The 21,900-nt window shown below is 40.7% G+C and overlaps 1 protein-coding gene across 8 annotated transcripts in view; it reads right to left on the reverse strand.

Annotated features, from left to right (window-relative positions):
* The window catches only part of adgrb1a (adhesion G protein-coupled receptor B1a), a 154,212-nt gene that overhangs the window by 34,500 nt on the left and 97,812 nt on the right, over positions 1–21,900 (reverse strand). For all 8 annotated transcript variants that reach the window (XM_068735111.1, XM_068735116.1, XM_068735112.1 and 5 more), the window contains 4 exons: positions 18,622–18,697; positions 15,522–15,624; positions 15,359–15,402; positions 3,989–4,115 (listed from right to left, as the gene is read on the reverse strand). In XM_068735111.1, coding sequence (XP_068591212.1) covers positions 3,989–4,115; positions 15,359–15,402; positions 15,522–15,624; positions 18,622–18,697 — 350 coding nt within the window. The remainder of the gene's footprint in view (positions 1–3,988; positions 4,116–15,358; positions 15,403–15,521; positions 15,625–18,621; positions 18,698–21,900) is intronic.

Consider the following 21,900-nt stretch of genomic DNA (forward strand, 5'->3'; position numbering starts at 1 on the left):
TATCCACTGATAACTATTAGCTCATATTCATATTTCACTGATGTATCTGGATCGGAACAAGACTAAGAATCTGCAGCCATGCAAGTGGCTCTGCGAAGCTGCACAGCAGTGCTTTAAGCTAAATGCTAACGCTAGTATGGCAACATGCTCAAAACGACAATGCTAATGCTGCTTGCATAATGTTTATGATATTCAACACATAGACTGCGCATAAGAATTGGACTTAGTCACGGTGATGTCACCCATTGGTTTGTGGACCGTTGTGGCTTGAAGCCTAGAAATCAGCATTTTGGCTGTCGCCATCTTGTTTTTTTTTTTACAACCACAAATGACACAAAAGGGAGGAGCTAAGGCACTAAAAACACACTGTGAAAGGGTTTAAGTTGTAAGTGAAAATACCCAGATAAGGCCATGGTAGCTACCTGTCCATCACTATGTAGCCACGCCCCAAAGGTCATTTGCATTTACAACCCAAGCGCCAACCATCATGGCAATCCATGCAATTGTTGTGAAGACTTTTCATTCAAAACCACAAACATCGTTAATGTCAGTCGGCTTCATCATCTGGTAACCATCTGCATCTGTCCAAAAATATGATGCCAATCCATCTAGTAGGTGTTTCAATATTTTAAAAAAGGTGACGACATCGATGTGCTGGTGGCCCTAAATGAAAAGCCAGTGAACACCACAAGCACATCCTCCTAGGACCATGAATGTCAGTTGAAAAGTCAATGGCAACCCATCCATTTGGGGCTATTTTGTTTGACTAGAGCTAAAATAGTTAGCATGTTATTATTTGATTAACAGAAAATTTGTTCCCAACTATTTTACTTTATTGACTTATAATCAAAGTAATTTTCTGTCAAACATTGACTGTGGCCAGCTTTTGTAATGTCATAATTAAATAATTCTATATATACTGTATATATATATATATATATATATATATATATATATATATATATATATATATATATATATATATATATATATATAATAATAATAATAATTATCATTGATATGAATGGCTTTTTAAAGACCAAACATTTGAGAAATATAACAGGACAGATTAATGGAAAATGTAAATAATCCTCAATAGCAGCCATGGCCTATTTATTTGGGAATAAGCACAACATCTAATGACATGATCAAGTCCGGCTTTATTACATCTCATCTCTATATGGTAAAATTTGCATGGGCCCTTTTCCTAATAAATTAGTGTTTAACTAATTAATTATTAGCCTTACTATCTTAAATGATTCATTCATAATTTGGTCAGTGAAATCAAAAATATCCACCAGAATTAAATTATAAAATGAAAGGTATTGGTACTACATGTTTATCAGGGGCTGCATGCTGTTCTATTGTCTTTGCATTAGGCGCATATGCTTCGCTCCATTTGCTTGGCGCCCATGCTGCTGTCAGTGTGATGCTGCTGAAGCTGTCCAGTGTATCAGGTTGCAGCTTGTCAAGGTGTGACCTCCTGCCTCCCACTCAGCCTCAACTAAGACACTGCTCGGATAACTGAACTGCACATCAGCAACGGGATGGAGAAGGGCGTTGGGACTGTGACCAAAGTCTGTCTTCATTATTCAATGATTTATGGATTAATTTCAAAATAATCTTACTAATAATTAAAGTTACTATGAGGAACTTTTAACCTAAACATAACAATCATGCAGGTTCACTATAAAGGTCTTCAGCTCAGACTCCAGCAGGGCCTCCAGCAGGGCCTCCGGCGGCGACCAGCCCGCAGTGGGCAGACCCAGGTCCGGCTTCTCTGCCGCCCTGGACCTGCAGCCGAAGCTCCAGCAGGATGTGGCGAGCTCTGCATCCGGCAACAGCAACTCCTCCTCTGGCCTGGCTGCTCCGCTGGGAATCAACAACTACACCATAGCTGCTGGAGACCCAGGCTGTATTGCTGGGCCTGCTGGAGGGAAGGGAAGCATGAAAGAACCAGAACCATGCCTGAGGGGGGCAGACTGCCAGACCCTGCTGCAGTAAAATGAGTGGTTTACTCAAAGGAACCAGGAGCTTGAAAACATTAGCACTTTTGTCCACAAGGACTGCCAAAATCAACACAAAACCAAAGTTCCTCATCGTAGCTTTAAGCCCACAAAATGTGAAAAGGATATCAAAGATCCTACATTAGACATGCAGCAAAGTCTGCAAATCACTGTTTACTGTAATTATGACTGCCCAATGTTAAAACACCAAAATTATTTGATGGACATTGATAAGAAGCAACTAACCAGCTGTAGCAATTCAAAGAAAGCTTAATGACAAGACCATACTGAGCTCATAACTGTAGAGTATGCATGACGCTGAAGCCAGAGACAGAGGCTAACGTGGTTAGCCTAGCTTAGCATAAAGACTGGAGGCAGGGAGAAACAGCAAGTCAGGCTAAAGAGCCAACTCTTTAAAAAAAGGAAAAAAACACATTGATGGTTTCAGGGGATGCTGCTATGTGGAACTATTTCTTGGCCAACAACAGCCGGGCACAGTGTGCAGCTTCAGAGTTGTCTTGTCTTGGTGACGTTGCCATGTGTGGTATCATCAGGACCAATAGTAAAATGCTATGCTCAGCTTTCACAATCAACCGAGCCACAGCTGGAGATGTTGTACAGAAAGACAGAAGGATAAACTGTGTTTTGTCAAGAACTAGTTTCAGCATGTGACTTCACCCAAAACCACTTTTACATTTCCGTCTGTACCCCCCCGCTTCCAGTCTTTATGCTACCCTAGGTTAACCAGTACTTTCCAAAATGCTCAACTATTCCTTTAAATTGCCACCGACTCCTCAGTCGACCAATTCATCGATGAACCAATCGTTTCAGCACCGAGAGCACAGAGCACGCTTCAATCCAAACCGCAACCATCTCAAACAAAAAATAACAAAACGTGCTTGAGGTGGTAAACCCGAGCTGTCTCATCCTGGCCTACCCTGCAGCGCTGCCCCCTGTGTCTTTAAGAAAGCCTCAGTGCCAATGCTGTTACCAGGGCAACTGGTGAACAAACTGCTTCCGAGGCAATTTCCAGTCTAATAATAACTAATCGCGCTGAATAAAAATTCCCCACAAAGACACTGCCCTTACCCCAAAGAAACTGGGGCAGGTTTGAGTCACCGGGACACTGCTGTGGTTTTTTAAGACATGTGCCATTCTCTCTCTCTCTCTCACACACACACACACACACACACACACACACACACACACACACACACACACACTGCTGGCACGCTGTGTCCAGCTGCAGCCATTCTGTAGCCTACTGTAGCCTTTTTGAAATGTGCCTTTTAGTTCAGATCACCAGATCATGCAGCACCTTCTCCATGGGTGAAGGTTGACAGTGTAATATGTTTAAATATGCTAATATCAGAGCAGAACAATTGTTGGTGTTTCAGATGGAATAGGATGTGTGGAAGGGGGGGGGGGGGGGGGGGGGCATGCAGGTATGATCAGCACCAGCTATATCATGATGATAAAACCCACTCGCCATGTCAGTGCATCTGACAGTGATGACCACCATCTTAATGCACAGGATAGCACAGCGCTGCCCTGTCTGTGAGCATTTCCTCTGAAGACACAAGCAGTTTATCTCCTTCTAGGTGCAACATGAATAAAGAAGAAAGAACCCCCCCTCCCCCCACCACCACCACCACCACACACACACACACACACACACACACACACACACGCACACACACACACAAAAGAACAGAAAATCCTCACCCTTGGCAAGGCTATAATAACCTAATAACCTTGCAGCATGGCTTTGGCATGTCGAGACAGAGAAAGGGAAGGAGGGGGAGAGAGGGAGGATCTGTTGATATGTAATGACAATGACGCCCTTTGGAGCAAAAAAAAATCCCCCCCAAAAGACAGCTGATGCATTCACGTATAAACCCACCCCAAAAAAGAAAAAAAACACACACACGTCTCCGATACCTTTTAACGCCTACGAAGTCAAGGGAGGTGGTCGGACTTACCATTTCTGGATTTAGCCGTGCTAAAATGGCGAAGGTGGACAGTCTGTCACACACGCATTTGGTTCTGAATGAGTCGACTAGCACGGCTTTGCAGCCCCTGGCAGACCAGGATCCCAGCAGAGAGGAGCTGCACGGGAGAAAAAAACACACGCACACACACACACGGACGAACACACACAAACACGTACACACACACACGCGCACACAGAGAGAGAAGCGATGCGGTGAATAAAGAGACAGTCCCGGAATAAAAGAATACAAAAGAGCGGTTCAAATCCCACCGCGTTGCATTTGCGGCTATTTAATCCACTTTACATCTCCGCCGGTCGCGGGTGAAGGCGCAGAGAGCGAAGCGAAGGCGGCGATGAGGAGGCTGCGAGGCGGCGTGCTGCAGGTCTCTGCCCGGATACATTAGAGCTACCAACCCACTGCCAACAGCCCCAAAGATGTAATATCATTATCAGTATTAGTGTTAGTATTGTTCTTATTATTAATAGTGGTATTATTAAAATAGTAGTAATGATTAGTATTAGTAAGTTGGCTAGTAGGCTACTAAAAATAATTACTACTATATATTTATTTATGAATACATTTTATTTTTATACCCATAATAAATATATATATATATATATATATATATATATATATATATATATATATATATAAATATATATATTAAATAATAATAATAACACTATGTGTAAACTATTAAAAAAATGAGTGGCACACTACAGTGTATGATGTGGGCTTGCTGGGAGTGGGTGCTACAAACATGGTCTTATATTGTCAGTTAACAAAGACCAAGCCTGAAAACCTACAGATGTTCCCCATTACAGCTGTGTTGCCATGGAAACAACCAATTACACCTGCTGGCAACTGACCATATCTGATCATATCATATAAAACAAAAGCACAGGTGTAATTAATAACATTCATAATTACCAGTTTCAGAATATAGCCCTACAGTATTATGCGTGCTGGTTTATTGACATGTCTTACTGAGACTCTCAAATGGAACATTAGAACCAATGTTTTAATGCATTTGAGGAAGGAAATGCGTTTTAGAAACTTCAGGTCGCTGGAAATAGTTCAACGTTCCCTTGCTGAAAGTCCTGTGTTTGTTTGACCCATCCGTACATCCATACTCTTAATTAAAGATAAGAAACGTAGTTATGTTTGTTGAAACGTAATTGACAATGTAGTTTTGGACTGGAAGCTAATTAACACCAACACCAAATAAAAACGATGATGGAACGTTAGGGATGGTGAGGAATAAGTGTCAAATTCTGACCGGATTTTACCTTCATCAATGACTTAAAATAATTCATAGCTTTGACTTAGCATTTCACCATTCTGAGCTAACAGTATAGTTTTGTTTCTTCCATTCCAAATATCTATTTTGTTTTCTGCACTGAGCTTCTCTAGCTTCCAAATTACAAATGGACATTTGGATTATTTCTAGTAAACAATAGTCATTACACATTAAAGTGACACAATATTCTATCACAGTTCTTATATTGTATAGTGGGTTAAATGGAAAAGGGACACAGCGTTTTCTTTCAGCATCCAATAAAGCAGAAATGTTGAAAGTCTGGGGTGTGAAGGGTTTTTTCAGATGTTTTGTTGTTGAATCAAAGCGGTTTGACACACTGTTGCTGCAGGGTTTGGTAATTTGACACCTCTCGCAATTAGGCAGAAAAACTCCATTTGACTGGGCCCCTGACACAGACTGGCCTCACACTGCTCTGCTTCAGTGCACACAGAAATTAAGCAAACAAGTCAAATTGATGAAAAAGCAGCCAAGTGTTGTGAATTGTAACGACAGGCAGAAGCGGGCGACAGATTTCAATTCTCCTCACGCAAATCGACATCCACTTGATCAACTTGAATTTACATTGACTTGATTGAGCTGCAGGGAAGGTTTCGGACTCAAACTTGTACTCCAGCCACTGAATCCTAAATGAGTTTGTCAGGCACTGACAAATAGCAAGCTCTTCAAGTGTCAGTAGTCATGATGGTGTTTCGCAAGAAGCTCTAAGGAACTCAATTCAGGCATTCATATAGACAAATCAAATAACGGATAAAGCAATGGGTCGGTTATTTACGTCGCAGTTGTTGGGGTCTGACTCAGGGAATTCCATTTCATTCTAACTTTGGCTTTATAGGAATATGTCCTATTGTGAAAAACGTTGTGGGGGAAGTCTGCTTTGATTTTATCATATCATATAATTATGTCATATCATAGATGATGATACATCTCTTCCACAGCATTTGCTGGTACGTGATCATCATTTTCTCTTATTTAGGGCAGTTCACGCCCATCTCCAAAACTTCATGTTGATCTCAACTACACATCTGTAAGAAGTTTCTTGCACAGCTGTGGCGTTATCGCTGTGACAAAATCTGTCCAGAGACATATAAACACCCGGCAAAACACCCCAAAACCTCTTCTGTGGTAGTTTAGTGGTCTCCATGGACCACGTTTGGCCATGATCGCACACACAATACCAGCCTGTTTGAGGACATTCTGCTTCTCTAATGCTAGCAGCGGACAATGGTATCGCGACTGAAATGTGACGGAGCCCTGGCACAGCTGGTAAACGATGCAGCCAAATTAAGTGAGGTATTTGGTTAAAACACATGATGAAATACAAGTTAATAAGGTGTAGTTCCATCAGGAGCCTCCAGAACAGCCTCAGTCAGAGATTCTCCCAGTGAGTGGGGCTCAACTGATGATATGAGCGGCATGTTTCACCTCATTTGTGTTTAAATGACGTCTAATACGAAACACAATTTCCCATAGGCGTATTCCTTTCATTTGTCACCTGTCTGTGCACCACACCAACAACAGCAACAACCTCAGCGACTAAAAAAAAAAGAGTGATAACCAAGGATATATCACAGCCACAGCCTTCACACATCCACTGGTCTCATAACTTCATAGACTGTGTTTGGTTGCGTGTGTATGTGTGGCGTTTCTGTGTGTGTGTGTGTGTGTGTGTGTGTGTGTGTGTGTGTGTGTGTGTGTGGGTGTGAGAGAGTTAGCCCCGGGAGGTGACTCAGTGCTGACATTAGCACATCACCTCTAACAGAAATCCAATATATTAGGACTCAGTGCAGTTTCTCTGTGCGGCTGACGTGATTAGGCCTCTCTCTGAGCCTCACAGTGGCCCGCAGACAGTCTTGCCCCACCGTCTAATTGGATAATTACAGTGCCGGTCCAGCAGCCCTGCATGGAAGAATGTCCTCTGCCAAGAACAGGCCACATGGATGAAAAGCAGTCTGCCAGCACAGAGGAAATAATATGAAGCTTATATGTACAAAGACATGAGGAGGAGGAGCCCTGCTTGATGTTTGGGTTATAAAATCATGTACAGGGATTATCTTATAATTTTTATAATGTTTTAACATTGCTGTAGCTTTATTGATTGCCATGTTAATATGCACCCTGAATATGAGTCTTAATATTTAATAAAATGTTCCATTTCGAGTGCTGCATGGATGACTTTCTTTTGGGGGCCAAAGCTAAAGTTAGTCTCGCACCGGTTCCCTCCACAAAATTTACTTCGAGATGGGGGGGACCGGAAGTGCAAAAAATGCTGACTCATTTCCTGGTTTTAGGACTCGTTCCTGCAGCACTCTATATAATCAGTCCATTGATTTTACTTATCAGTTGAACAGTCACGTGGAGCACGACACAGCTAAACAAGACTGATGAAGTCATTAGGGTTTTCTCGACTTGAGTTTGGGAGACTACAGATCTATAACAGAAACCATGCACTATGGGGACATGTCACGTTGCATTATGGGAGTTGTAGGATCCAGGGTTTTTGAAACTTGACCCATATACCAGGGAAGTAAAATCTGTATTTCGCTGCCTCTGCTGCTTTAATTTGAACTATTCAGGTTTTTTTTTTTTTTTAGGCTTTTGAGACCTTTTTATATTTCAACATAAAAATATATGAACATACAGCCTACTGCTTATCATCTTTACTGTAAAAATATCAATGAATATATTGACTCACAGTTAGAATCTAAGCTTTTATTAGTGCCTAATTAGATGGTAAGTACAATTTACAGCACAATACATTTTCTATTATAAAATGAGAGTATGTGTGATGTGGAGTGACAAACCCACAGAAAATGATCACCAACTCTGCAGTTCCCCTCAGATCTATGGAGCATTTCAGCATCTTTAAGATCATTCTTAAGGTTTTCTGGTTTGCAGCAGTTAGTTTTAATCCAGTCTCACCCCCTGTACATTACCTGCAAAGCGCTCAACAGCTTTCAAATCATGCAACCAGCAGCAAAAATGTGTGTGTGGCACAAACTTGGGCTATACTTGATGTGGCAGCTGCTTCCACAGCAGGGGGCCAACATATATAATAGACCACAGAGTCTTACCTACTTGGTCACGGTTAGACTTTTAAATCCAAGCAGACATACAAGATAATCCTGAGCAGAATAAAAGCTGTTTCTCTATCAACAGCACATGCCTAAAAGAATCTCTGAGATCGTGTGTACAGCGGGAAAAAAGTTTTCTCTTTAAGAACCAAATTATTCAACCCGTTCTCATCAAAACTCGTCAAATCGACACTTGGGTGTAAATCAACCCACGTCACTGTTACTACTGATGTAGTAAAGAGATTATGGCGGATGTGAGGGGAGAATGGATGGGTCAAAGAAACACAGGACTTTCACCCAGGAAACCTTTGTTTGTGTTCAGTGTGAAACCATGTCAACTTATCTTATGATAGTTTTGTTACGCCAGTTACTTAAGAAACATTTCTTGTTTTACACAAACCACGATCGATTCCTAAGCCTAAGTAGTATTGTTTCCTAAAAATTAACATAAAATAAAGCTACATTGGAAGTTTATAACGAGACTATGCATGTAACCAGCGGACACTGGCACGCCGCCCCCGAGTCCAAAACTGACTCTAGAGGAGAACCAAGATCGTCATAGGTTGAATTGTTTAGAAAGCCAACATTTTCCAGTCATGGCCTACTGTAGGTGAGCATAACTCTTTTATTTAACAAGAGGATTTAGCTGGATTGTGACCAGATACTTGGGTGAAACTGTCCATAGGCTGAAGCCAGTCAGATGACAGGGCATTCATCAATGCCCTGTGCTCTCACAAAGCTGGTGAGTTGGCTGGCATAGAAGTTAGAATGGTTAAGCATGCTTTGAATATAAATACAGAAGGATGTGTGCAGTCTGTCGCCTGTAATGCAGCCACTTTCTATTCAGGAGTACTTGTAAACAAACATGCCCCCTGCCCACTGAACTCCACCTCCTCCTCTATAATTGTATTACAGCAATTGATGAAAATTCAAGTCCACAGTCGTCCGCTCCAACATCTTTGATGAATTGAGGCAGTTCCTCAACATCAGCACGGACTCTGTAAATTAACTGAGACAGCGAGATTGATTTGCATGATCAGAAGGGAGGCTGGTTAGTGACTGCAGTCTGGTAAACAATGTTTGGCCTATGCAGAAATACCTGTCGAGGCCAAGTTGTAAAACTGGGTAGCAATGCACATACTGGAATTTTTTAGGGGCTTTGTGTATATATGCCTTCGCCAAGCAGTCATGCTCCAGTTTACATCCATATCTGTAGAAAATGTCATTGCTTTATAATTGTATTCTCTTAAATACATTTGTCATAATTACCATAGCAATTCTTGAGTTATGTGAAAAATGTGTTTCGTGAAGTCACTGTGAAATTCTAATCAGTTCAAACTTGAGTGCAAGTGAACGTTTGTGCCCAAAATGATCAGAATTCCCTTTAAGGTGTTCCTGAGATATCAAGTTCACAAGAATGGCCGGACGAACCAATGGACGTACAGACTGATGCTCAACTTGGAAACATAATGCCTTCGGCCACGGCTGTCGCCGGCATGTAGCCGTGAAAATATTCAAAAGCTAATCTCCAACCACAAGATAGAGGGATTAATGGAATTGCATGTGCATGCTGTCCTGCAAAACGTCCCTTTAGTACACAACCATTTCTGTGTCAGTCTGCTGGCTCAGCTAGAATAGTACTACAGGTGATCCAACAATGTTTTCAGCCACAGCAAAGAAGTCGTGCTTGAAAGTTGGTGACTACAAGACACTAACAAAGAATAGGATATGACAAAGAGTCAATGGGCTTGTGTAACAATTTCAACACTGATTAGAAATTAAGGACATTTTAATGGGGTCTGGCCCCAAAACTTAAATTGTGTGATTGCATTTACACCTGGTACTAATAAGCCTTCCCATTGTCTTGACTGTGCCTGCATTGTGATTGGATTCCCACTATGGAAATCAATGTATGGTGGCGTATAAGGGCCATTGTATGTAAAAGAATAATAATTATGAAGTATCTGGGGGAGGTCGGTAATATTCCTAGAAAAAAATCAATGTTGTAAAGGTCGTAAATTTACAAGAAAAAAACTCTGGGAGATTCTAAAGTCATAAATATGTGATAGATAAAAAATATAAAAACAAACAAACAGTGGAGTGCAAAACCGTGAATGTAATATATATATATTTTTTTACCTATGTTTTTTTCTCTGAATATTACCTCCCTCCCCCGGCTCTGTTATACTGTTTTGTTTTTTTACCCAAAATGGTCCTATTAAGCTGGGCCCCATGTTGTCTAGAGCCGTGCTTGATCATCAGATAGTTCCCTGAAGAGCCTCCCAAATCAATACTACATATTTTTCTTTCCTAAAATCTGATCCCAATACAGATATAGTCTGGCTAACCTGATTGCAATCCAATTGTAAACATCTGCGGTGTCTGGCAGGGGACTTACAGTATATTTACAGTATATTTACATGTTTCTCTCTTTCCTTATTTCCTGTCAAGCGAGACGCTTTGTCACCTCCCTCGACGCCTGATACCGACACACACAGCAATCTTTAGCGCCCATATGAGACGCATTGGGCTTTCAATTAGCTACAACGCAAAGCCATCCACGTGATTATTAGACAGTCAGAATGAATGTTCGTCGCCTGTGTGAAACCATCAACGTGTTGTTTGTCTTTGTGTTTTGTTCTAAATCTCTAGTTTTAAGTCTTCTTCAATACAGCATGATGCTCATTTTGTAAAGTATGGTGCATTTAGAGTCAAACAGAGCAGAGTATTCTTTAGGGCGGGCTTTCTGTGATTGACAGGTCACTACCAGAGCCGTATACGGTGTCTCTACGTCACTCCTCCGCATTCCAAATATGGTCTCTTCCGTTCACTGATTGCAAAAATCCAAGATGGCGACAAGTGTTTTTATTTGAATCCACAATGAGTTTCATAGTTTAATGCACTGAGCTAACCAATGTGTTAGAAAGTGACACCGAGGGGTCTTGGTATGTATTCATGTATTTATAGAGCATCAGGTAAGACGTCCTGTAAATAAACCAAAGTAATAATGTCGGTGGGAGTGGGAGTGAGAGTGACAAAGACAGAAAGACGCTGCAGATGTTCTTCTTATTGATTTCAGAAGACTGAAGTGTGAGGCAAGTGAAGGCCCTGGCTGCCTCACAGCTCTTATCAACATGACAAGGACGCCTCCACAGATTCCAATTTATCTCCCAAATATTAACTCATTAATCATAGCTGCTGTCCGAGATGGATTTTAATTTTGCATTGAACATGTCCCCCCCCCCAACAACCCCACACCCAAACACCAGGAGATTACATTCTGTGTCCTTGCTTTGTTTCTGTCATTGTCTCTGCTGCTGTGTTGTCTCAGTGACATTGAGGAAGGAGGCGTGCTTCATGAGAGTGTCACTAGATGGAAAATAAATTTCTCTTAGGCATATTAGTTGATGAGAAATTAAATTGGGGAAAAAAATACACATTAATTTCATTTGTAACAAAAGTCACTGAGGATCGTCAGCAGACTACAAAGCTTTATAAACGTCCCTCGTTTATAAACTTTATATTTCTCCATTTATTTATTCAATTTATGGTAATATTGTTTTGGAAAATGCATGTCCTTCCAATCTTCAGAAACTTCATTTGCTGCAAAAATATTTTTTAAAAGAACTATAACATGGCCTCTCTTCCTTTGAATGAATATTCTCTCAGTATATGAAATAAATATTCACCAGATTTGTGCTCATTGCTCACGTATAGATACATTCTCTTGCCTTTTTCTCTGCCATCAGTGTTAAGCAACTTCTTCAAATTAAATTCCCAAATTCATTCATATAATACTAGATATGTTGATCATCTCCACCTTCCTTTTTATCAAACCAAACATAGTAACTTAGGGTTAAAGTGCTGACAGAGCTAACAGAGGGGTAACCAGAGGGTGGGTTTAGTGAAGACGCTGTCAAACGTTTTTTCATTATCTTATGGGAGTGCAAATAAAATAAAATAAAATACCAGAGGGGACCGAGGTCGACACCAAAAAACACATACATTTTATGGCAACATTCTCATTTTACACGGTTTTCAAATAATAATAGATATATATATCATAAATTGATTAGAGCTAGTATTCAAATAATGAGACAAGACTTCAATAATATGCCATAAAGAAATTAAATAAGGGAGTTTTGTATCGTGGCCTACAACACTGTCATACTCACCAATCCGCTGCTCTGAATTCCTACTGTATACTGCTTTTGTTTGACGTGTTAAACTACTGTGGATGAATGTCAACACTTCCTGCAGCTACTTCAAAATAAAAGTCAACCAGAAAAGGGAGGGACTGTCTCCACTGAGCTACGGCCCTGTGAAGCTTTTAATGAGTATTGTCTGCAGGAAATGAGTTTCACTGACGTAAGCTTAACACCAATTGAAAAAAAAGGCAAAGTAGAAAGGACTGGAATTAAAGAGATAATCTCACAGAAGGGTATTTGATCACATTAGCAGATTTAAGTTTAACACATGAGCATATTTAATTGAATACATTGTTTATTTTAAATTAAAAATGTATAAATCTGCAGAGCACATGCTGACTTTTACTGTGATTGCGAATGGGCCTTAATATCGATATAAAGTAAAGCATAATAATATAATACTTAAATCTATCATCATTAAATCTATAAATGCTAAACTCAACTCAAGATTTGAGCAAATATAACTAACGTAATTAGTATAATCAAATAAAGGTGCATGTTGTCTCAACTGTCACTTTGAAGCTACATTCATACCTTTTGGTTGTCGGGCAGGCTGCCTTATTAACATGTTCCATTTCTCAGTATTCATTCTGTCCTTTTTTTTATCCCCAAATCGCTTCTGTGAGTTTCACTCTTTGTCTTGCTCTCGGTCTCTATGTGCCAAACCAAACTTCTTTTAATCCTCTGACTGCAGCCAGGGAATGTTCTGCTTTTCGTCTCTGCAACACAAGTGTGCGCACCCATCTAAATGCAAATGTCCAAACCTGCATTGCAATAAGGCGGCCAAATGTTTGCCTCTTTCTTTCGCCTTGGCTATTTCCCTCGCTCAACGCTTACAATCTAACATGCTCACACTACTTTCTTTTCTTAAACAAGTAAGGCACTTTAAGAGCAAGGAGCAAACGAGCAGCGCTTCGAATGTGGCCACAGAAGCAGTAAAACGGTTTAATATTTATTTTGTGTCATGCTCGCCGCACTCTCTCTTTCCCTCAGCGGACTCCGAACTGCTCTCTGTCGTACATGTTGATGCGTGTGCGTGGGCTGAGAGGGGGAGGAAAGCTGTGAGCGACACTTTTAATTTTCCACATGCTGCATCAGTGTTGTAGCAGTGATAGCAGTGGGTTAGCTTTTTCCCAGACAAGAGCTGCGGAGCAGTCCAACACACTCAGCACCGCTCACTGGGGAGCAGTGCACACGCTTTGTCAAAATATAAAGTACAAAAAAACCACACAGTGACCAGCCATGGAACTTCCAGAGAGAACATGGTGGCTCTAAAACATCCACTTGGTGTACCAGGAACTATGTTTTGTAGACTACATGTGCTTTTGCTAGTATTCTATTGAATAAAATGGAATCTGGACCACCCAGTGTCAGCTCAGCTTGCTAGAATCAAGCCTTTTGACTGGTTGTCTGTGGGGGAAGTTAACCTAATGAGAGATCCTTTGAACTGATATTAGTTTTTAACCCTAAAAACCAAAGAAAACCAAACATTTGACATTTTTTTTGTCATAGGAAATGTTCTGAAGCTCAGCTAATTGCTCTTAAAGGTTTCACATATCTAGTAAAATGGTTCTTTCTATGATGCTCATTTTTCTCAGTTTTTCTACTAAAACCAGCAACACGTGTTCATTTCCGCTCGTAGCATGCATACAGTCTTTTCAAATTAAACTCTTGTCTTCAAAGGAAACAACCTAGTTAGGTTGAGGAAAAGATCATGAAATACTTAGTTAGGTTTAGGACTAGATCTTCGTTTGGGTTAAAATAACTACAGAAGTGGCGTTAATCAAGTAGTGGATTACATTACATGGTTTGATTTCATGGGAAGTCTGTGATTTACAGCGCATTATTTCTCGTAGGTATAGCTACACGGGCTTTCTACGTTCACTACATCACATGATGTAAAACGTTGAATGGAACATTTCCCATCCAAATTCAACACACAAAATTTGTGTGTGAATGAACATTTCCACAAAAAGAAAAAAGCAGATTACTGCGTGTTGGCGTACAGAGAAATACAGTTAGAAGTCCTAATTCTTCAGTCAGGTACCATTATTACTAATATAGAAGAGGACACAATAATATGACGTTGATGGTTTTGTCTGCTGCAATTGTTGGGCTTTTTAGTGGATGTTTAACTCGTTTACAGTCCAACATATTCTGTGATATTTTCTTTCTTTCGAATTTTCCACGCAGGTTTTTCTTAATGTGCATATTGAGAATACACATGAAAACAGGTGGGCGGAAACATACATACTGACTTTGTTGCTTTTTTTGGGCTAGAAAGGCCAAAGAGGATTTTTCTTCTGGACAGCATAAATGTTGTTCAGCAAATTAATGTTAATCTGACTTTAATATTGTGGAAACTTTGATTTAATAGTGGAACTAAAAGGATGATCAGGTTGCCAAATTCATTGATGTTCATCCTCTGGGGAAGATGAATGTGCGTATCATAGAAATCTGGCAATTTGTTTCCTACGCTATCTGGCTTAGGACCTTAGTATTGGTCAGATGGATGGCAGTTAGCAATTTTAACCAAATATTAGTTACTGGCAGCATTAGAGTACTGTAGAATACTGAATTAGGTTAATTAATCACAAAGGATAGATTGAAATCGTGCACTAGGGGCTAAAATATCCTGACACTGAGTCGCTAATATGGAGATCATACGATGAACAAACAAACAGCTTACAAAGGGTCATGTCATTGCAGGCTAGGGTGTAATGGTCAGATGACAAACCAACAATATGGTAGATCTCACCTGTCGCTCTCGTCCCAGGATAAGCAGGTCTGGTTGGTGGTGCCCTAATGGATGGGGAGCAGAAAAAAAATCACACATGATCACCATCAAAGAGTGACAAATATACATCACAATATAATAATAGCTGAATAACTGAAATTGCTTCAAGATGAGAGTCACTCACGTTGTACAGGTGTGAGAACTCAACTACAACCGGTGCAGAGAGGGAAGCAGGGGTCGGCTTGATGGTCACTGACAAAACCTTGGAGTTTAGGACTGTGCTGTTTCTGAAGGGAGACACAGAAAACATCAGAGGATAATCTGTACATTCTCATCGTGCCTATTTAAGATGCATGCTAGCATTGGCATCGCAATGATAATGCTAACTTGCTGATGTTTAGCAGGTACAATGTTTAACATGTGAGTTAACATACCAGTTATAAGTCTATTAACATGCTAATAATAGCTAATTAGCATATTTAACATATTTTTTACATATAACATATAAGTATACATATAAGTATACGGGTTTGATGGAAACGTCAGTTTTGCAGATATTTGGCCATATACAAAATAACTGGATAAATCAAAAATCATTTTGACATGATGATGGTGCTAGATAAAAAGTCAGAGGATCACCCTCAAGTCATTAAGATGTCTTGTCTTGAATGAATATCTGTTCCAAATTGCTGATCATTCCAGTAGACGTTTCACTGAGGGCGTAACATTGATCTGCTGAGAATCTGGTGGAAAAGTCAAACTGACACGGACAAATCCAGGTTCTTACAGTTCCTGGAAATACCTTCATCTTGGTTTTTGACTTCAGTTTAGTAAGTGAGGCTTACTGCAAAATGACCGCAAATTGATCATCATCAGGCAGGCGAGATAGAAGTGCAATCCCTCCAAGCCCCTTGGATAAAAGGATGAGAGTGGCTGGCCTTTTCCACGCCTTTTTTTAGACCTAATGTGTGAACTGCCCCTAAAATAGCCGCTCGTGAACGATTGCGCACCGCAGCTGCGGCGCCCTCGCCGTTGAGCGCGGCCACCGCATTGGCAACATTGGATTTGAGGGCGCAAAAAAAAAAAAATGGCATTGTGTCCGGTCTGCTTATAAATTAGAAAAAATATCACCTCAATTACTGAATAAAAAAATAAAATATGGAACAGATTACTGACTCATCTGCTTCGGATGAGCTCGCCATAATCACCGTGCTCAGCTCCAGAGCAGACATATAATCCTACCTGCCGAGTAAACCCCAAAGAGTTTATGGATTTCTTTAGCATCTGGAGCAGTCCACATTGTCTTTCAATAGCTTATCTTTCAACATTTTGTGGGCGTTCTATTTTTACATTCTCTCTGCCTGTTTAGTATGCATTGCAATTTCTGCTTTTTAGGTGCTATCAATCATGCGGAAGGAGACAATCGGGGGAAAAAGTGAATTGCTACTGGAAGTACTGACACCGAAAGCTTCCAGTCGGCCAAACATGTTCAACAGCCCATGCTCTGTTCTCCGGCTCCTCACATCCTCACTGTATCCTATACGCACAATCGCCCTCTCACCATTCCAAAAACACAATCAGTCAACTAAAATGTTTGTGTCGTCTAGTCTCTTGCTTCAAACTCATCTCTTTTTTTCTTGAGGGGGGGGAATTCAAATGCAGAAAAAGGATGACGAGGAAAAGAAAAGAGAGTGAAGTGGAGCTGAGAAATATGGAAAGCAGCAGCAATCCAAAGAGTCAGTGGGAGGACTGGTGAGGTGAGGGTCTGCTTCATGTCCCTGTTTCCGTATGTTGCCAGTTCATTAAGTGCTTTAACACATTATCATAATGAGGAGCTGCTTATACCAACACAACCGCGGTCATAGATACCAGGTTTTTGCTCACAGAAGCATGCATTAAGTATGCACACACACACATACACAGGATTACTCAGAGCTACTACACGCACACTGCTGTGTTAAAATGTATGTTAATCATCAGCAGTGACTACCTTTCAAGACATCCCTTCACTCACAGAGATAAAAGACGTGCACAAGGCCACCCACTGCTAGTGTGCCGCTCTATCTGCATCAAATCCTTGTTTTTATTTCACTGGGAACACTCGCTGCAGCACTGATGTAAAATGTTCCCGACTCTGCCGTGACAATCTGTAACACAGACTTGTAGTAGAACCAGCAACATGGTTTCACAGTATCAGTGACGATTTCAATGTGTAGCTGGTTTAATAAAAGGCGATGCACAGTAATCATTGTTGTCAAGTACTGTAGTCAAGTGACTCTAAAACTATTTGGATGTGTTTTCATTGAAATGATCACCTAAGTGGCTTCTTTGGATTGGTTGAAGTGATTTTATGCTCTATGCCTATGGTTTAAAAATGCTGCCTTTCAGTTAAGTTTCAAGTATCATCTTGAAATTCTTGGAAGACAAAGGCCCTGTTCAGACCTGGCCTTAACACACTGTTGTGTTCATACTGTTTATACTGTCTATATTGTTATACTACTAATTCTGTTTTTTTTTTTTTTTATTATTTATCTGTTATTTATACTGTTATTTATTTAGTATATTGCACCTTTACTGCTTCTTTTTGCACTTCTGGTTAGATGCTGAAACTGCATTTCATTGTCCTAGTACTTGTACTCTGTGCAATGACAATAAAGTTGAATCTGAATCTGATCGGAACATGCGAATGCCTGATGAAAACCCAACATTTTGTGAATTTGCTGCTTAAAAATTAAAGCTTTTAAATAACAAAATAAGGGGGGGCTTGTGATCTATGTGAAAATGTTGTTTCTGACCATTTTCTTCAATAAAAGGCAGCGAGAACAGAACAGGCAGCGTCTGCAGCCATGCTGGCTGGTCTGTGAGGCTGTCACACTGCTGCTGTGAACATGCTAATGATGATAATGATGCTAACATGACGATGTTCAGCACGTCCATCTTAGTCTAATCAGTCAGCATTTTAATTAGCAGTACGCAGAAGAACCGCTGAGGTTGATGGGGATGTTTCGCAGGTATCGTGTCATTCACTATGATAACTAAAGAAAATGCATATTGTATGCATGTTGTACTTCTTTTTTTTTAATCAATATTACTTTAAAGTTTTTCTTGGAACATTTATTGGCCAAACAGCCTAGATAAAAAAAACTGTTAAATACACTTTCATATCTTTCATATCTGAATACACTTTTCTATACTACGTTGGCAGTAATGGATTTTTTCATGACCGGAAGGGAACGGGGTCAAAAATCAACAAAGCCTCTATCATCTCCCAGTTACAGTCTTACCTCTGCAGAGTCAGAATGCTGCCCAGGTTTCTGAACAAGACGATGCCGGTTACAAACGTCGAGGACTCGTCTGCGTCTGTGTTGGGGAAGAAACAGACACACACACACACACACACACACACACAGAGCAGGGGGTCAAAGTCAACATAAGACAGCAGTGTTCTAGAGGAGTGTTTGGGCTTGTGTTTACGGTGGCCTGCTATAGAAGAGAATGCAGGTCAGCCATGCTGCCTCCACTCCTCCAGCCCCCGAGAGCTTTTTACACTGGAGCTGGCCTACATGACTAGTCAGCTCTAAACGCTGACTCTCTCACACTGCTTTATAGTCACACACACACGCACGCACGCACGCACGCACGCACGCACGCACGCACGCACGCACGCACGCACGCACACACACACACACACACACACACACACACACAATCTCCATAGTGACAGACAGCACCACAGCCTGACACTGTCCTCTCCTTAAAAAAAGAAAAAGAAAATTAGACAGAACCCCCCCCCTTGAATTAACGCCTTGTGGTTGTATGCCTCAACCAAACAGCCAAGTTTTAGTTCACATCCATGTCTGTGCAAAATGTCATCATTTTATTTCCTTTGTATGTTTGAGTTATTGCCAAAAACGTGTTTCCTGAGATCACAAAGCATTCCTGAGGTATTGTGTTCAGGGAAATGGGACGCACGTTTTGTCACATCATGACATCATAAATCATCACATCATATCATGTGCTCCGTACAATTGCAGTGATAGGTTCACCCTTTCCCTATGTTCAACAACTACTATTTTAAAATCGTATTATATGGGCCAATGGAACTTAATCGAGTAAAGTGAGGACTTGGTTGTACGTGTTTTTGCTCGTTGATTGATGACAACATTTAAGGATCACTGTTGTGTGCTTTGTAGTCAGGTCTCCCAAAAATGTATCCCAAATTGTGCTTTTATTCCGTATCACAAATATGTTTCGTATTCCCGGAAAGTCTTCATCAAAACAGTCTGCATATTTTGTTTGGTTTAGTTTATTTCCTTGTTTGAAACTGCCACCATATTCCGGGAGAAAATCGATTTGGTAGATGCATGCAGTGACACCATCCCACATAAAGAACATCTTAAACATTGGATTATACACAGTTCTACATTCTGTTACTTCCAGTGCAGACATGTTTTTCATTATTTTTTCAACTACGGTAGGCCTATAGTTAAAGGTCAGAGAAACATTATGGTTATGGCAATATGTATATATATATATATATATATATATATATATATATATATACATATTGCCTAACCTTAAACATGCATTCATCTTAGTTATAGTTTCATATATATATATATATATATATATATATATATATATATATATATATATATATATATATATATATATATATATATATATATATATATATATTAATCTTAGTTATAGTTTCATATATATATGAAACTATAACTAAGATTAATGCATGTTTAAGGTTAGGCAACTTACACACACAGTTTAGGAATGATTGTAGTTGTAGTAAAAAACAATCACAACAAAGAGCAACAAAAAAGCAGTGTTAGTTTCATCATCTGCCCATGTACGAGAGGTCTGTTAGTGTGCAGCCCAAAATATAGGACTGTGCAGGACATATGTTTGGACAGTAAACGTGGACCATACATGCAGAAGAATAATTTAATGTATTTAATGTATTTCTATTCCATTGTAAAGCACTTCAAATTACCTTGTGCCTCATAGTGCTCTATAAATAAAATGACCTTGGCTTGCTTTCTATAAACCTACTCTGTTTGCGAGTATCTCTGGTCTTTTTTCTCTATCTTAACAAAGGGCACTTTGTATAGTGCTGGGCTAAAATCACACATGCATCAACTGCTAGGGGCGCCAAACACAGTTTGAACAACTACTCTGTCAGAAATACAATAGAAAAAATCAAGCTGAGTATTGGTTTACAGCACAGCCAAACAAACGGTGGCCCTAGAAGGTTCTGACATCATGTTTGTTTTAATGAAGACTGAAGAGGGCAGTCGACATGCCACATGGTAGTACTGAACTCATGATCCAAAAACACATACAGGTTCTGGTGTCTTCTGTATGTGCATGCATCTTTTCCTCTAAATCCTTTGTGCAAGGGTGCACAGTTTAAATCCTTTGTGAAAATGTCACCAGTAACAACAAAAAGTACAATGTAGAGAGGCAATTACAGAATGCAAATGCAACGAATGGCTAAATGTCAGCCACTAATAGTACGAGAAGTAGGACACCATTTAGTTTGACTTTAAACTCTGCTGGATCCACTTGTTTGTGGTGTGAGTAGAAGAAAACTCCGGGCTCACTCTGATGGACATTTCACTGAATGAAAGTACCTCGATGTGGACGGGAGTGCTGGACAAAGAGATGGACTGACTGAGTCGACATCACATCCACAACCCTGCAGAAGGACGGAGAAAAGGATATGAAGTCTCTGATCGGAGCGCTTCATTGGCCCACCATGGCGACGTGGCCATGACTTGCATTGCAGTGTGGTGCTGGAGTTCTGTGTATATGGTCTGCATTTACGTAAAGTTAATTTTGTGTTGATTTTTTGGCGGTGCCTGTAAACAAAAGCGGTAGTGTTTCGGTGCACCAGAGTCCCTTTAGAAAAACTCTTATTTTAATAAACAGTCTTTTCTGGTTCTGCCGTGCCTCCCTTCCCTCCAGCGAGGCCAGCACTACGGCTTGGGCCTCCAGTAGCATGGTGCCGGTTTTGGCTCCCAGCGGGGACCGGCGGAGCAGCAAGGAGAAGCTCGGCTCCTGGCCGGAGCAAACTTGAATTAAGTTAGAGTGATGCGTCTGCATAGACGTCATACGTACTTACAGTGGGACATCTCTCCGATAACATTGATCTGTGACTCTCTACAGCTCTCTGTGGGTGAGCTCCCCCTGCTGCAGTCTTGAAGCAACAGAGCGCTGCCAGCATCAGTAGAAATTTGTCAAAACTCAGATTGCTGGACGACAAAAATACTGCAGAAAGTCCCGGGGCGACGAGAAGCCTCTCTCTTCCCAGTTGCGGTGTCAAAGTGGAAAAAAACACAACTCCATCTGCCGAGCCATCTGAAGACATCCAGCTCTTCTGCTCCAGCAACACAACATCGGCAGCCCAACAGCACGGAAGCGGTGTGCCGGGCAGCATGCAGAGGCTGTAGCTCCAGGGCAACAGCTGAGCTCCCATGGGCATCAGGGGGGAACCGGGTGAGATGTGTGTGAGTGTGTGTGTGTGTGTGTGTGTGTGTGTGTGTGTG

Source organism: Cebidichthys violaceus, unplaced genomic scaffold (genome assembly GCF_023349555.1).
Source record: "Cebidichthys violaceus isolate CVI_PGR_0920_01 unplaced genomic scaffold, fCebVio1.0.p SCAF_7, whole genome shotgun sequence".
NCBI lineage: Eukaryota > Metazoa > Chordata > Actinopteri > Perciformes > Stichaeidae > Cebidichthys > Cebidichthys violaceus.